The sequence below is a fragment of the Vidua macroura genome, chromosome 5 (assembly GCF_024509145.1).
Source record: "Vidua macroura isolate BioBank_ID:100142 chromosome 5, ASM2450914v1, whole genome shotgun sequence".
Lineage (NCBI taxonomy): Eukaryota > Metazoa > Chordata > Aves > Passeriformes > Viduidae > Vidua > Vidua macroura.
The window spans coordinates 25986795-26003197 of record NC_071575.1 but is presented as its reverse complement, the minus strand read 5'-3'; the positions used below and the strand labels follow the sequence as shown (position 1 = coordinate 26003197).

At 43.5% G+C, this 16403-nt stretch overlaps 1 protein-coding gene across 1 annotated transcript in view; it reads left to right on the top strand.

Moving 5' to 3' along the window:
- The window catches only part of DENND5B (DENN domain containing 5B), a 105956-nt gene that overhangs the window by 77954 nt on the left and 11599 nt on the right, over positions 1–16403 (top strand). Inside the window, exons 8-13 of the mRNA XM_053978418.1 lie at positions 4580–4673; positions 8031–8162; positions 9143–9295; positions 9743–9821; positions 11040–11121; positions 15599–15727. Coding sequence (XP_053834393.1) covers positions 4580–4673; positions 8031–8162; positions 9143–9295; positions 9743–9821; positions 11040–11121; positions 15599–15727 — 669 coding nt within the window. The remainder of the gene's footprint in view (positions 1–4579; positions 4674–8030; positions 8163–9142; positions 9296–9742; positions 9822–11039; positions 11122–15598; positions 15728–16403) is intronic.

The following is a 16403-nucleotide window of genomic DNA, read 5'->3' as shown; positions in this document are numbered from 1 at the left end:
GCAGTTTTAGAGCTTTCCCATTCCAGCCTATGGCAGAGATGGAAAAGGTGCCTAAGTCTCCAGCTAAGCCTTCATTCTCCTTACCATGGAGCAGTGTTTGTGGAGCAGATTCACACTGTGGCTCCCCTCCCCTGTCAGCCCATCCATGATCAGGTGGAGCTCAGTTTCAACATTCCTTTTCTTGTTTGGTCTGGCCTGTGTCTGACTTGGAATCTCTGTGCACAGTCCCACACAAACTACATGTGAGCTCAAGGAGTTTGCATGTGCAGGCTGCGTGTGTTTAATGTGGACATGCTTTCGGGGTGTTTGCTGGAGGCTGTAGCACAGCTGTGTGCTAATTTGTGGATGCAGAAACTCAGATAACTCCTTTGATGGACCTGTATAGGTAGAATTGGTGTTGTTATGATTTGCAGACCTAAATAGCAGCCTGCCTCATGAGATGGTGTTATGAGGATGTCTTTGTTTGGAAAGACAGGTATCTGCTAAGGAAGGCAGGAGCCTCTCCTGAAATGGAAAAATGTAGACCCCCTTCCTCGGAATTGTTATAAATTTGAAATTAATGGGGGCTCTCAGGCAAAAATATGGGAGCAGGAATAACAGTTCTTTATTAGGGAAGAAAACAAAAAGATAAAATAAACAATGCTGTGAACCAAAACAACACTGACAGAGTCAGAATACAATCTGACACCCTGTTGGTCAGGGTGCTGGCAGCAGTCCAATTGGGAATTATGGCTGCAGTCCTCCTGGAGTGTCAGGTGTGGTTCTGTTGGAGCAGTGATCCTGCAGTGGAAGAGGCAGCTGTTCCTCTGGGAAATCCAGTGCAGGAAAAGCCGTGCTGCTGTTCCAGAAACTCAAGACTATATCCAGGTAGAAATGCTTGGCTCCTCCCTCTGGGTGGAGCATCTCACAATGGGATGTTATAGCTTTTATCAGTCATGCAATGACATTCAATAGCCTGTTATCATCAGATGTCTCCCCTGAGAGGATTGGTTGTGGAAGAAGTAAGGAAAACTGCCCACTTAAGAGAAGACAACCGCCATACAGATGGCAAATGGAATACATCTTGCCTTTCAATCTGGGACAGAGGAGATTTAGGTTCTGTCCTACAGACAAATGCATTTGTCTCTTTCCTTCTCTCTGTTATCGCTGGAAATGGATTGTAAATTACAGTAGTGATTTTCATGGTGATGGTAATATTGGTTAAATCCATCTGAGAAAGAAGTTCTCTAGCAGCATGTTCATGCTTTGCAGTATAAATCTTGCCTGCTACACCCATGTCTGATTTATGAAGATACAATTTCTTCATTTCTCCAGGGAGCTTTAAAAAGTGGGGGCCAGGGAGAAGGTAGGGGAAGAAAGAGATGTGTACACATGATTGCAGTACAGCATGGCCAGTCCCTGGCATGAGGTACTGTCTTGCTAGATGGCTTCTGACAGTGCAGCTTTGCTCCTGACTGCCTTACCTCTTTTATTATAGAAATGTAAAAGATGATACTTAACATGGGATGCTTCAAATGTCACCATTACATTCCCTCCAACCTCTGCAAACCTATTCCTATGCTTGTTGGGTCTAATTTGATACTAAATGATGCTGACTTGACTGCTTTTATATTACAAAGGTCTTAGTTGGAGGTGCCTTACTTCATTTCCTTATGTTGAACTGAGCACAGTCTTCCCTGGTCCCTGCTCTGAAATATCACTGCTTTTCCACAGTCCCTGGAGGTGAGGAGCATTCATATGGGACAGACACACTGAAATGAGCCTCTCCTCACCTCTCCATGGAGGCAGCTTGTCCCTGGGCTCCCTGCAGCATGGCACCTGAGCTGTGTCCGCTCCATCCCCAGAGACCTGCTGCACGTAGCAATGCCTCCACTGTGAGGAATAAATGAAACATGCCGTAGTCCATGCTCATGACCCTGCCAGCAAAAAACTAAAGGGGAGAAGGCATTTTTAGGGTCTTGGGCAGCATCCAGGCTGAGCAGCAGGAGGGCTTCATCTTCTCAGGACAAGGAGAGGAGGGACACAGGCAGCAGTGGTTATCTGAAAAGCCCAAGTCTAAGGGCTGGCAACAAGAAAAATGCTGCTGGAGGGAGAACAGCTTTCCTTGCTGCTTTGGCAGCACCTGGGCTGCGGTGTGAATAGAGCAGCAGCTGATGACAGGGCCAGCAGAGGTACCCACATGGGATTTCAGCGGCCTTGGGGAGGTGGTGTGACCACTGGGGCTTTTATTCCCCTTAAAATCACTTCAAGTGGTTGCAGGGAGAAGAAGAGCAATTTAAAATGCAGTGTCTGCTGAGGAGAGGGAATGGTTATTGTAATACTGAAGCATTGTTTTGGGAAAATTTTATGTGACGCAGTAAAGAAAAGGCTTTAAAAGATTTGGCTGCTTAATCCTGTTTATCTGCTGTTAGATCTTCACAAAACCCCCTAGAGAGATTCAGAGCTGCATCCGAATGCACAGACCTCACCCAGCTCCTCTTCCTCAACTTAGAGTTTGGAAAAGAGGGAACATGCAGCTCCCTGTCTGTAATTGCTCCAACTAATGAGCAGCAGTCTTTTTTTTCATTAACATCCAACTATCTTCATGTTTGTATGATTAAAATGTTCAAATAGTTCTGGTTAATAATCTGGAAAATGGTCTGTGCCATCTCCCAGATGAAGTACAGCTCTGGAATGAACTGAAAATGCTTTAATGGTGGTGTATTATTTTGTAATTATTCTGTGGCTTTCGTTCTGCTTTCACCTTTGGTGCAATGCTTTCCCTCAGAGGACGCTTAAAGCAATTCTTTCTTTCATCTTCCAGTAAATGCAGAAATGCAGGTGGAGATGGATCTAAGCTCTGTCTAGAATTCAGAAAATAACCATACAAATTGGAGGAGAAAAACTATGATATGGGGTAATATTTGATCCATAACTTAAATTTCCAATGTGTTATTGGCATTCTGTTGTGTGAAGCAAACATGGTCCTGGCTTGCAATAAATGGAAGGTCTCCAGAGCCACATGGCTAAAGTCATAATAATATCTGCTATCCTCTGTTCAACAGAGTGTTTTTCTGTGGCACTTCTGTTTGTTGAGGTTATTAAAATGTAGGGGTTTATTTTCACGCTCTTAGTTATATAACAAGGCTTTGGCTGTTGCTTCTGGAAAAAAAATTTTAAATGGTGACTTGCTAAACTCAGGAGCTGTACATTTTTAAGACTTCTGTGGAGGTGCAAAGACACTTTTGTCAGTGATGTGTTCCTCTGAGAAAGTATCTGCATTTGCTGTGCAGACACCTATTAGGCTGTTCCATTTTGTTAGCAGAGACTTGAGGCCACAAAAAAAATTGCTTTAAAAATAAATGTGTTGTCGTATGGGATAGTGAGGTGATGAACCATAATTACATGCAGACCCAGATTTCTTCCTTTATACTTGTTTTCTTGATGTTGTGTGTGAGGTACGACGGGACTTCAGTCTGACTTTTTAAACAACAGCTCCTGTGGCTTTTTTTCCCTTTGTATCTGTGTGGTGAGCTAAAATTCAGTCTTTGGTTGACTCTCTGAAGGAACTGATGAAGATAGTTATGTGCACATTTGCAAAGTCATTCCCTCTGGAAACAGAGGCCTTTTTTTGGTCACCAGGCGCCACATCCTTGCACTACTCTTGGCTCAGATTCCCCTCCCTACACATCCCCAGTGTTTTGCCCAACATATCAGAACCCAAGTCCAGCTCTGTGCAAGAGTTTCCTCCCCAGGCATTCATCTGCCTGTGTCGCCTGCTGAAATTCCTTGCCCAGACAGTTAGATCCCAAATTTTATTTGTATATGCTTCTCTTTGGGGTGCACACAGAAATATGTGGGTTTGGGATCTGGAGACTGCTGTCCTCACCAATACAACCTGTGTGGAGAGAGGAAAAATTCAACTGGGCGTACGTGAACAGGTGGAAAAAAACCCCAGGGTTTCTGTGGTACTTAGAAACCAAATGCAAAAAAAAAGATAAGGTGAAAATAGCAACATGACTAATCCCAAGAACATCAGTATTGTTTATAACCTTTAGACATAGGTGCACCCAGTAACAGTTGTTAAAATTGCGAAGGGAAGTTTGTCTCAAATACTTCCTGGAAGTACCACAGAAAGTAGAGAAAGGAGAAGTAGCACTTCTCACAAAAGAGCAAAATCGTACAAATTGCTACTCAAAATAAATAATTGTACTTTTTTTTTTTTTGCTCAAGATGCTGTTCTTGTCAAACCTCATCAAATGCAGCAGTGGTGTTGGGTAACTAAGTACAGTGACTTACATGGCATCAATGCTGTGGCATGACCTGCATTTCAGGTCCCAGGAACTCTCACTGGAGACCCTGGCAGGCAGCTGGGCACATTTCCATGGGTATTTTTGTCCCTTGGGTGGGTGCTGGTCTGTCATCTCCCGCGTGATTTCCCATGGGGACACCCGGCACCAGCTCGCACCCACATTTACTGCAAGGTCCGAGCTTGGGATTTCCCTTCTTTTGCTGCATTGGATGTCCTTTAGCTCCTGACCCAGGCTTTCCCTCGTGCTTTTCTTGTGCTCACATGTGTGTCCCCTCTCTGTGTTCCCAGCCGCTGGGCCAGCCGCAGCGCCACCACGCAGCGGAGGAAGGACCGCCTGCGGCAGCACTCGGAGCACATCGGGCTGGACAACGACATGAGGGAGGTGGGTAGCCTCATCTGAGGGCAGCACGAGCTGTGATCCACGAGGTGGAGGTTTGGACAACAATGTGCCTATTACTTGGGGCAGTTTTGGTGGCTACTCTGTGGTTTGGTTGGGTCTCTGTAGCCGTTTGGATGCTGCTCCACTTGTCACAGATGCTGTACAACTTCAAAGCACACAACATAAATAAAGTGCTTTTATTATTTTGGAACAAGACAGCCCCATTGTCATCAGGGAAATGATTTGCTGATTAAACCCTGGCTGTGTTATTGCACACAGATAGCAGAGCCTAGCAGTGCAGCTGCCAAACTTTGGCCAGGGTGGAAGTCTCTGGAAAAGTCAAGTCCTTGAATAAACGTCAGCCATGTAGAAGTGAGGCAGGATTCTTCCTTTTTTTTTTTTTTTTTTTTTTTTTTTTTTTTAAAGGAACTTTTTTCCATTCTCTTATGCAGATTTCTGACATGAGAATGCCTATTTGAAAGGTTAAGACTTTGGGGCCTTTTTATGCCTAAAGCTTGGAAACTCCCATGCATCTTGTAAATGTCAGTCGCATACATGTGTTTCTTTCCCATCTTTTCAGTTCCTCATCTTTCATCAAATATTTTCTGCCACATTTTCCCATTGATGTCCATATGCTTCTATTGTATGTCACTAGCAAAAAATATAACACTCATGCTGTTTTGTGGTAAAACTCACTGAATAATGCTGGTCAGTGTTGGAGTTTGCTCTCCAAAAGAACCTGAGTGGATGAGAGGACTCTTCAACCATAGCTTTGAACAATGTTTCATGAATGTTTCATGGAAACACAGCAAAACAGCACTTGTACATATTTGTTGCTAGTTTTGCTAACAGGGCTTTGCAAGTGTATTTTAAGCAGTGCCTTGTGTGTGTATATCGCAGCAGAGCCTTCTCAGTACTTTGTCATGTATTTACTTTCTTCTTTTTTTTGGCTGTGGATCATATGCATGCTTCTTTTGCTTTGTCTCCTCTTTCTTTCTGGCTGTTCTGCCATTGGGGCATCTGCCTCCTCTTAGCCATCGGAGGAGCTTTTGCTTCGTCAGAACTCAATGGCCTTCTGGGAGTGGGATCAGGGACCACCCCCTCCTGCACGGCCTCCTAAAAAATCCTTCTCTGAATGCTGCCTGGTATGTTTTAGTTTTTCTTGTTGAAAGGTGCTTTTGAGATGTTGTTAGCATGAGGAACCGCTGTCTTTGCTGCGTCTCAAACATTCTCCTTTCTTGTAGCGTATGAGCACGTCCCTGTAGCGCTTGGAAGTGTGGTTATAATCGGAAAAGTAGCTGGAAAGGAGCTTCCATACCAGCTCCCTGGAAAACACAGCAGCTCCAAGGCTAAAAGACAAGAATTTTGTTTAGCTTTGGGGCTTTTTTCCCCCAAGTTGCTCACCTGGCAATTCAGTTTAGGGTGCCACATGCCAAGAGCATTGCTTTCTGGCTGCTGGATCATTGCATCCCAGTGTGCAAGAGAGTGGTGGTGCATGGATGCTGGAACAGGCAAAGGGCAATCAACTGATTCTCTCAGCCCACCCTTATTCTTCTCTGAAACCTTTGATTTATTTTGTTTTGGTTTTTTTTCTTTAATTTTAATATACTAAGGAGCTATACAATGAATGAGGTTTGTCTGTGTTTTGTACTCTTCAGACTATAACCACACTTTTTATCCCTTCACATTTAAAAAGAAATATTAGTTTTCCTAGTTATATATTCCCTGTATTACTTTTCACTGATTTTGCTGTTAATTTTGGTAGTGAGATGGAAGTCACTTGTGAGGTTGCTTGCTGAACTACATGTTTTCATCATCTGTAATGTTTTTTCTTTTATTCCCACCTGTAGTTTTTGAACGATTTTAAAATCCTTACAGTATTTTTGAAACTGTAGTTACCTGACTGAGAACTTCAGTGGAACACAGCTTTTTCATGGCAGAACACTACATTCTTGTCTGGCTGTTACGGTGATGCTAAGTGGTTCTTGTCCAAATTTCTGTGTTGAGAAAATCCGATTGCACCAGAAAAACTGTACTCCCAGTAAAAAAAAAGGTGGGGCGAGGGGAAGCTATTTCAGTTAACTTCAATGTGTTAAGATTTTGCTTTTGCTTTTCCTGATCTACTGGAAAGTGTCCATGCCCACTGCAGAAGGTTTGGAACTATGTGATCTTTAAGGTCCCTTCCAACCCAAGCCATTCTATGGAATAAATTTTCTGCCCAGACAGAAAGCTCCAAGGATGCAGCAGCCATAGTGACCTCTCAGTTCCCCAGAAAACCCAGCCAGCAGCAGCAAGAATTCCCTGGAGGGATGTGATCTGCTCCTTCCAGAAAAGACTGGTCATTGTCACATACCATCCCCCAGAGAGGCATCCTTAACAGGACAAAAACCCACTATGGAAACACAGCATTCCCACACCAGGCTATGAGCACTATTTTCCAAGACTTTTATTTGGCAATATTCTATTATCTTGTTCTTTTTAAGACAAAATACAAGTAATGCTCACAACATTTTGATAGTTGTGGCCAACTTGTCCACCTTGCTCAGCATGTAGCTCTCTCACTGATGTTGGGGTCAGAGGTAACGTGCTGATTGGTTTGCTGATTGAATTTTGACTTAACAAAAAAAAAAAACCAAACAAACAAACCCAGAACGAAGCAAAAAATACCCTACCCCTGAAGACAAGGCAGTGGAGCAGGAAAGTTTGAAATTCTTCAATTATAACTTGGGTCTTTTTTTAAAGAGTATACTGATTTTTGTCCATACTTAACAGTTACCATAGTAAGAACATGAATGATCCCAAGTGTCAATTCTGTTTAAAATGAGCTTCACTTGTAATCAAGAAGTTATTTGAGAATAAGATTGTCTCATTTTTGCTGTATAAACTAGCTAGATGAAAAGCAATGGATGAAATCTTTCTCTTTCACTAAGTGTATTTCTGCTTCTTATAATTTATTTTCAAGAGATTTTTTTTTCCTATTCATGCATAGTGTGGTCACAAATTAGACAATTAAGAAAATTTAAGTGAGAAATAACAGTGGAAAGAAACTTGGTGTTTTGACTTTATTTCTGAATGAAGGTATTACACTTTATGCACTTGTACCTAACTTCATGCTAGTGACTAACAGCACAGTTCACTGGCTAATATTGACTGATTCTGTACCAATGCAGGGAAATACCTTGTTTTTTTTGTTGTCAAAAGGGATCACTCCACTTTTCCAGCCTGACACCTAAACATCAGACAAATCAAGACTGTGTTTCTAGATTAACACTAGTTCATTTGTTTTCATCACCTTGCTTGCCTAGGATGAGCAGAGTCACTCTGACCTGTAATATCTAAAATTATTCTCTTTATTTTTAGAAATACATGCAGGAGGCAAGGAGTTTAGGTAAAAATTTAAGGCAGCCCAAACTGTCAGACCTCTCTCCAGCTGTGATTGCACAGACCAACTGGAAATTTGTGGAAGGGTTGCTGAAGGAATGTCGCATGAAGGTAGGTCCCCTGTGTGCTCTCCCCTGGATTGCCGTGAGCTCAAGTAGCACCTGCAGGTGTTCTCCTGGTTCACAGCTGGAATGGCATGGTTCTGTTGGAACACCTGGTTATTGCAGGATGGATAGCCCTGTAGTGTTTTTCAACAGCTAGAAGAGAAAGGAATGTGTTTTGAAAGGAATGTGTTTTCACTCTTCTGTTCATGCAGTTGAAGTTGATGGAAGTAGAAAGGACAGGAAGGAGAATCAGGATGATCAGACATCTTCTGGAGGATTTCCTTTAATTGTTCGTATTTACATGTAGCCTAAACAGAATGGCCTGGAAACCCGTGGTCAAAAGGGAAGAATTCAGCACATGGGGCTTCTGCATGTTGTTTATGCAGAAAAATGAAGTATAACAGTTCCCGGTATTAAAGAAGCTTTCATAGCCATGGACATACAACTTCCTTGTGTCTGTTGCAGTTGGTAGTATACTGCTTTACCTGAGTGTTAAACTTTGTTAGCTGTGACAAGAATTAAAACAGAAGCTAAGTAAGAGTGAACACATATTCCGTACTCTGCTTGGTAATAAATCACCAGCATAGAAATAGGACAACAGATAAAGGGTATAGAAGTAGGACAGCTGGAACAGGCTCCCCAGGGAAGGGGTCACAGCACCAAGTCTGCCAGAGTACAAGGAGTGTTTGGACAATGCTCTCAGACACATGTTGTGACTCTTGGAGCTGTCCTATGCATGCACAGGAGCTGGACGTGGTCTTTCTGTGCTCCTTTCAACTCAGGGTATTCTGTGATTCAAAGTAATTAAGCAATTTTTTTTTATATAATTAGTTTTGTTAATTTGCAGTCTCTGCAAATATATTTGAAGTTTCTTTCTATTGCCATGGTCTCTAGATTAAGCATGTGTAAGTAAACACATCTGTAAATTCTGTTCCTTGTTGGATAACATTCTTAAAAACTGTTGGGATTTTTTTTTTTTTTTAATAGACTAAACGCATGTTGGTAGAGAAAATGGGCCATGAAGCAGTTGAGCTGGGACATGGAGAAGCCAACATAACAGGTCTGGAGGAAAATACACTGATTGCCAGTCTGTGTGATCTGTTAGAAAGAATCTGGAGCCATGGTCTGCAGGTCAAGCAGGTTGGTAAATATTGAATGTCATCTCTGCTTTCTAAGCTGCTACTCAATGGTATAACTCCAAGATAAAGCAGGAGGTGTGTTTGGGATCAGTGTCCCTGATTCATATTTTGCAAAGGTTTGAGGAATTTTGGGTGTTTGGGTTTTTTGAGGGGGGATTGTTTTGGGGTTTTCCCCTCTGGAAATTGCAGTAATGTTGTCAAGTACGTGTTTGGTTTATTCCCTTTCAACCTTCACAAAGGAAACCCAGAGGGAGGACAAAGAAACAAGGTGGGTGGCGTGACTGCTGAATCAGTGGGTTGGTGCTCTCTTCCTGAGTTTTCATGGCCCAAAAGAGAAGGATTGGTTTTCATTACTGAACATTTTACCCATCAAGTGCCATTACATTATTCTGCCATGTTTATTGGCCATTATTTCTTTGCCTGGTTTATTTATTTATTCCATTTTCAGGGGAAATCTGCGTTGTGGTCCCATTTGCTTCAGTACCAGGAGAGAGAAGAGAAGCAAGAGCACAGTGCAGAGTCCCCAGGTGAGTACTTGGCAGGTGACTCCATGAGAAGTCCATCACAGCAAGTGAACTCGGCCATGGGAGGAACAGTGCAACCACATGAAACCTGTGCAGGATTTTCTGTGTATTTGCTTGCTAATACCACATTTATGTTTTGAGACTTCTCATAATCATTGTGGGGATGTCTTGATGTCTGGACAAAATGGATTGAAATCACTGGAGGCAAAAGAACATAGTTTCCATCCTTGTCTGGAAAATCACTTGATGTATGTGCACTACCTTCATTCCCTTTTAATGAGCATTGAGTGAGGTATGAGAAGCAGTGTCTCCATGAGAGAGAATTTCTGAAGGAGCTGAAAGTGTGGAGCTGGGAATAAGACAGGAGACGTTTTTCCTTCATTGAGCATTATCTGTCTCTAATCCCAATATGAATAACTCCATGTTCAGTAAATCTTTATACTGCTGGGTGGTACTGTTCAGAAATTGTGTAATTGATCTCTGTCCATCAGTCTGGGTGTTCAATTTATACTTTGGTTTGGCCCCTTACAATCACTAAATTCTGTGTTTTAAGAGAGGTTTTCTGATAACCTTGAGATGTCCCTGCCCAGGTGCTGGGGTATTGTAGTAAAAGTCTCTGAACTTCAGTGGGTCATCTTGCAAGGACTCTCCAATTCAGATCCTGCAGATGGAAACTTGTATGATCAGTCCTCAAAGAGGCATTTATGGACAAACTAGTCTCTCCCATGAAAGGACTTTTTAATAAGCTCCAATGAGTAATGCACTAAACAATCTGGCTGGCAGGCACAAATTCCTGAGAGCAAAATGTGTCACCACAAAGTGGTTTGATCAGAGCAGAGCACAGAAATGCATAGCATTCTTTGTATTGAATATATTACTGTAGTTTAATTTTATTTGAGTTGTTCTCTCAGTTGTGAGCTTTCCACAGAAACTTCTTACTGATAAAACTCACTGCTGTACAGATTTAAGTTAAGGTATTTCACATACAAAAAAAGGAAGCTAGGTCTCCCAAGTTCAGTGCTGGGTTAAGGAAGGAATAGGTAATATATTCAGAATTTTAATTTTGTCTACTTCTACATTTCCAGGGTAGAGTTAATGACAATGCACAGAAACAGTGCAGTTACCAGCCACTTGAGATTGTTTTCAGCTGTATGTAGAACAAATGCATTGCAGACTATTACTCTAGTGTTGTGTTAACTATGTGTATTTTCTCCACTGTAGTTGGTGGTGGAACAGAAAGACGAAAGTCTGATACAGGAATTACTCTGCCTACATTGAGGGTTTCCCTGATACAAGATATGAGGTATGCAATTTGGTTCCTAAAGCATTAATTGTGGGTTTAATTGTGTAGCATAAGGTGAAGATCCTCACTAGCTTTGGGTCTACAAAGGCTAAGGAGAATTAAACCTTCTCTTCAGCCCACATTCAAATCTACAATGTGTTGCCTTTCTGTTTTGAAAAACTTTTTTGTGTGTTCACTTGATCTTTTTTAGTATACAGAGAATGAAAACCACACATATGTTACTGCAATTTCTCTTTTCACAGGGGAGTTCTTCCAGTAATAAAGCCAGCTTCCACAAATAAAAGCAAATAAGTTAAATTCCTTATTATTTACAGTTTGTTTCTCTTAGTTAATTTTTTAATTACTGACCCAACAAGTACAGTTGATAGGCAAAGCAAAGGAACATAAAAACCTGCTCACAATGCCTGAGAAATACTCTTTCTTTTCAACTAGCGTTTCATGGCAGAAAGTAATAAATGTACAAGTTTAGAAGTTTGATCAGATCTAGAATTTGGGTGAGATTGAATCTGGGATGTGACGTTAGGGCAGGTTCTCTCCAGCGCACCACAGCCTGGCTCTGGAGAGCTTTTCAAGCAGTGTTTGTTTGGAACCAGAAGGATTAGAGAGTCAGAAGAGGTGGAGGCTGGTGTGACACCAGCAAGCAGAAGGTCTTCAGGGCATCTCCTTGATTAAGCCACTGCCAGGTCAGGCCACTTTTATGACACTTGTCTTGCCAGGGCTAAGGACTGCAGTGGGATAAACATGCCATGAAAAGAGAGGAGGAGTAATACAATAATGCTCATCTGTAAAGAGCTGAGAGAAATTAAACGTGTAAGACAACATGAGTACTGCTGCTTACCTTCTTACACCTAAAAATATGGCAAAAGAACCTTAGGGTAAAAATAAGATTTATCATAGTTAGTTCGCAAAGCCCTGATTACAGTGATGTGATTTTTGCTATGTGGGTTGATAGATTAGTGAGATTTTTCTGGGGAAAAAAAAAAAAATCACTGTACTCCCCACCTGCACTGTGCAACCTTTTAGTTTGATGCTTTGTAGTTTGAGTCTTTTGTTCTGATTTCAAAGAGCATGACACATGCCATGTAGGGCTAAAACAACATGTAAAAGAGGGAGAGAGAATAAATATAGTGTAACTAGAGGTGTTGTGCCAAGAGGTCATTCTGAACGTGTGTCTGCCATTTTAGCATCCCTCTCGTGGGATGTGGCAGCTCTCTCCTTAATTCAGTCCTGGGAGACTGACAGGCATGTAGAGGGTCCGTCTGAGGGAAGGATGAAGGAGGATCTGGAGCGGAAACTCCTGTGGGGGGTTTGCTGACAGAGGAGGCTGTGTGTTCTCACTGCTGCGTGCATGGGTTCTGTCTTCCACGGGCTTCCACTGGAGTAATGAAAGCCCAGCATGGATCTGAGCTCTCTTGTTTGAATCGCAAAAGTCTGTCTTACTGCTCTTCAAAGTACAGAAGCAGAACATTACCTTTCTTAATATCTTGGGTATTTGTGATTGTCCTCAAACATGTCTGGTCGCAGCAAAATGCTGGGCAGATGGTGAGTTGAATTTGTCATCTGTCATCTCGAGGCATACTTTCTCATGCTTGGAAGGAATGCTGCCTAATATTCCTTTGCACACCAGGCTGAAGTTGAAGGATGGGTAATTGTTAAATTTCAGGGCTTGTGGTGCTGACTGAACTAATGGCTGAAGGATTAAGCATTGCCTTAAGCAGGGCTTGTTTCTGATGGCTCATGCAAGGTTATGTAAACAACTTAAAAGCAGGGCTGAGTCACAGGCATGCTCTGAGTGTGCCATGTGCTACAGGTACTGTGGTGTGTCCTCTGCCCCCCCTTAAAAGCCAGGCATCACAGATGTGGTCAGGAAGATGCTCAGGTGTTTGTTTTGGTTCTGTGCATGGAATCTCAATGGCACAAGCCAGCTTGGGGGTTCTCCCTCCAGCCTTTCCCCTGGCACAGATCTGTCTCATCTCTCCATCCCCTCTTCCAGCTACAGCCTGCTTCCAGCATGGTCTCACCTTTCAGGTATTGCTGAGCATCCAAACCAACTAGTCAACATCAAGGCTGCCCCAAACCTTTGGTCCAGCTGGATTCAGGTTTCTGATCCTTCCCCTTTGGGCAAGCTCTTCCTTGCTATCAGCACTTGCTCTCATGCCCGTGTTGTGCCTCCCTCCTCAGGCAGGGAGCTTGCACTGGAGGATGTGAGCTGGCCACTGGGCCCTCAGCAGTGATCCTTAACCTGCTGTGTTCAAAAAGAAGGCTGAGCAAAGACCTGCTGCCTGCCTAGGTTAAGCTATAGGCTCCTTCCTGACTGTGCTGCTGTGGGAGCGTGCAAAGCATCCCCAGGGCATGGTGGTGCTGGGCAGCTGTAACCTCTGCTGTCAGCACAGCTGTTTGCAGAGGGTTTGTCTCACCATACCCCAGGCTTACATTTGACAGGGCAAATAGATTTTTCTTTATTACTAATGTGGTTGAAAGCGAGTCCAAGCCAGGGGAGTTGCATCGAAAAGGCTGTTCAGTGCTATGACAAGAAGAATTTTCTGTGCCGTGGTGAGCATACGGTGCTTACACTTAGGTCACCAATAAAAATAGAGCTGTTCTGACTCTCACAACTGACAGTGAAACAAATTTGGGTTCCTGCATGCTCTGTTCTGTTACACTGCTTTTGCTGACACCAAGACTGATTACTGAATCTTTTTAATATCTCTGGCAAGCTGCATGCTTGCAGATACTTCTTTTTTTCCCCAAATGCACAATTAATGCTTATCTAGTCTGAACCAGACACAGGTAATGAAGAGGCACAGAGCGTGCATGGAATAAGGTTGAGTCCATCTGTACTTGAATCTTCTCACAGTGAAATAACATATTCTGCTCAGTGTTTCATATTAGATGTAATTCAAGCTGAGCACTCAGGGGAAGGGGAGGAGATGATAGTCTGTGCTTTGATCTTCCCATCTCAAAAGGCTTGAAATGTCTGAGGAGAGTGTCTCGACATGCTGTAGTTGACTGTAGCATGCATCCTGTTTCTCAAGGACTGCGGGTCACGTGTCCAGCTTTCTGCTGGAAGGTCTAATGCTGGCTGCCATGCTCTGAGCCAGGAAGGGATTTCCCGTGCCAGGAGCAAGGCTTCAGCCTTGCAGGTCAGCCTGGCACAGAGCAGGGCTGCTGGGCTGTGTGTGCTCTTCATTTGTGCAGAGAAAACTCATACTTCTCCACAGCTCCAAGTTGTTCTTTGCAAATTTGCCCTAAAGGTCCTGGGCCTGCTCCGTTAGAGGCTATATAAACAAGAGAGTAGTTTTCTCAAGTAATGCAGGGACTAAATATAACACAAAGCACACACTTGGGTGTAACAGATGGGGGAAAGCACAAGACTATAGTAGTCAACGTAAAAAGCATCAGTCACAGCACGACTTTGTTGGATTTCCTTTGGAGTAAATATTGCCACATTCCCCAACACTCAGCAATGCGTGGAGGGCTGTCAAGGAAGTTGCAGGAGTTGGACAGTAAATTGCAATTGGGATTAGTTCAGACCTCAGCTGATGGTACTTGGAGCCTGCCATGGAGATTTGGAGGGCTGAATTGCCTGTGTACTTAACATGCAGACTGCATGAAAATGAAGAAATTTGAGCCTTTTCTTTCCCCTGCTGAAAACTGTTGCTCATTTTTCTTGTTTTTTATTTAACCAAGTAGGGAGTTTTTGGAAGCAACTTCGTCCTGCCATGGCAGTTCTCTTCCTCTTCTAAAACTCCCTGTGCTCTAAAGCTAGAGTTTTTGGCATTCTCCAAACTGAAATGTGGGAATCTTAAAAAGAAAAAAGAAAAGTGTAACTGTAGAAGAAAGCCCCTGTGGAACATTTCTGCTTTCCTACAGATGAAACATATGGAGGGCTGTTCAAATCATCACTTACAGGAAGGCCTCTTATATCCCTAAAAATGTGATTCTGCTTGCAGCTTCCTGCTGCTGTTTTTGCCTCAGCAGTCCTGCTTTTCTCATTGCTGCTGCCCTCAAGGGGTTTGTTAGAACCTTCAGAGCCACTGTGGCTTGGAGAAACTCTCAGGACACATGTTTGTCCTCTGCCCTCCCAGACACACCCGTTCTAGTCAGCAGCTTGAGGTGGCAGCTGAGATGTAACTGGGTCTCGCAAGGTGCCTGCTTTTTTTAAGTGTTAGCAGTGTCCCTGAGAACACCTACCTCAGGCAATGCAGGGGTAAACAAGTTTACCCCTCCTCACCTTGGCCAGGCAACCACAGAGCAGCTCCTATGGGCTGCCACGTGTCCTCCTGCCAGCCTGGGGCTGCCAGGGATCTCATTGCCACAGTGCAGGGTTCTGGGGGCCCTGCTGGGGATCTCTCCAGAAATTATGTCAGAAGACATTTTCCAGTTCACCTGCTGTGTCATCACACTGGATGTTGCTATTTGAAGCATGCAGAATTTTTATGATTCATCTGTTTATTTTCTTCCCCACACATTTCAGGCACGTTCAGAACATGAGTGAGATAAAGACTGATGTGGGGCGAGCCCGAGCCTGGATAAGACTTTCTCTGGAGAAGAAACTTTTGTCTCAGCACCTGAAGCAGCTGCTTTCCAACCAGGCACTTGCAAAGTAAGCCACCTCTTTTCTTCAAACCTTCACTTTCACATTGTGAAGGTGGTATCTCAAGGTGCTGCTGCATGGAGTGCGGCCAGGCACCCTGTGTGGGTACTGTGGTTTCCAGCTAGAAGTGATTGAAGGGCAGGGGGAGCTGGGAGAGGTGGTACTGCCCACCCAGCAGGGCAAAAGTCTGCTCATCTACATGGAAAGCACATCACAGGTTTCAGGAAGGAGGCATTAATTCTTGGTCAGCTCCCTGCACTGACCCAAGCCCCACTGCAGCCCCACAGATCCTTGAACTGACAAGTGGTGGGAGGACCCCAGCTGCTGCTTGGTGAGTTCTGCTGGGTTTTCTGTCGCAGTAGGGAGCAGAAGGAAGATGAGGTTATTAGATGAGACCATTCCACAGTGGGAAGGTATGGGGAAGAAATGAGATTGCTGTGTGTTGGTTCAGATCTGCTGCTGTGAGTAATGTTAGTTTTTACCTGTGCTTTGCAGCAAACCCCAAACAGAAAGGAACTCAGTAGCCTTGCTGTGGGAGCATGGAGGCAAGAGTGCTCTGTAAAACATCTGTGGCACATTTACATGCCCTCTGTGGGTTTCTAACAGCGTCTGTTGTTGGGGAGTCTCATACCTTCCATTAAGAGCTACTCTTCATTTGGTGTTTTGAGATTCAAGCACTTTTTAA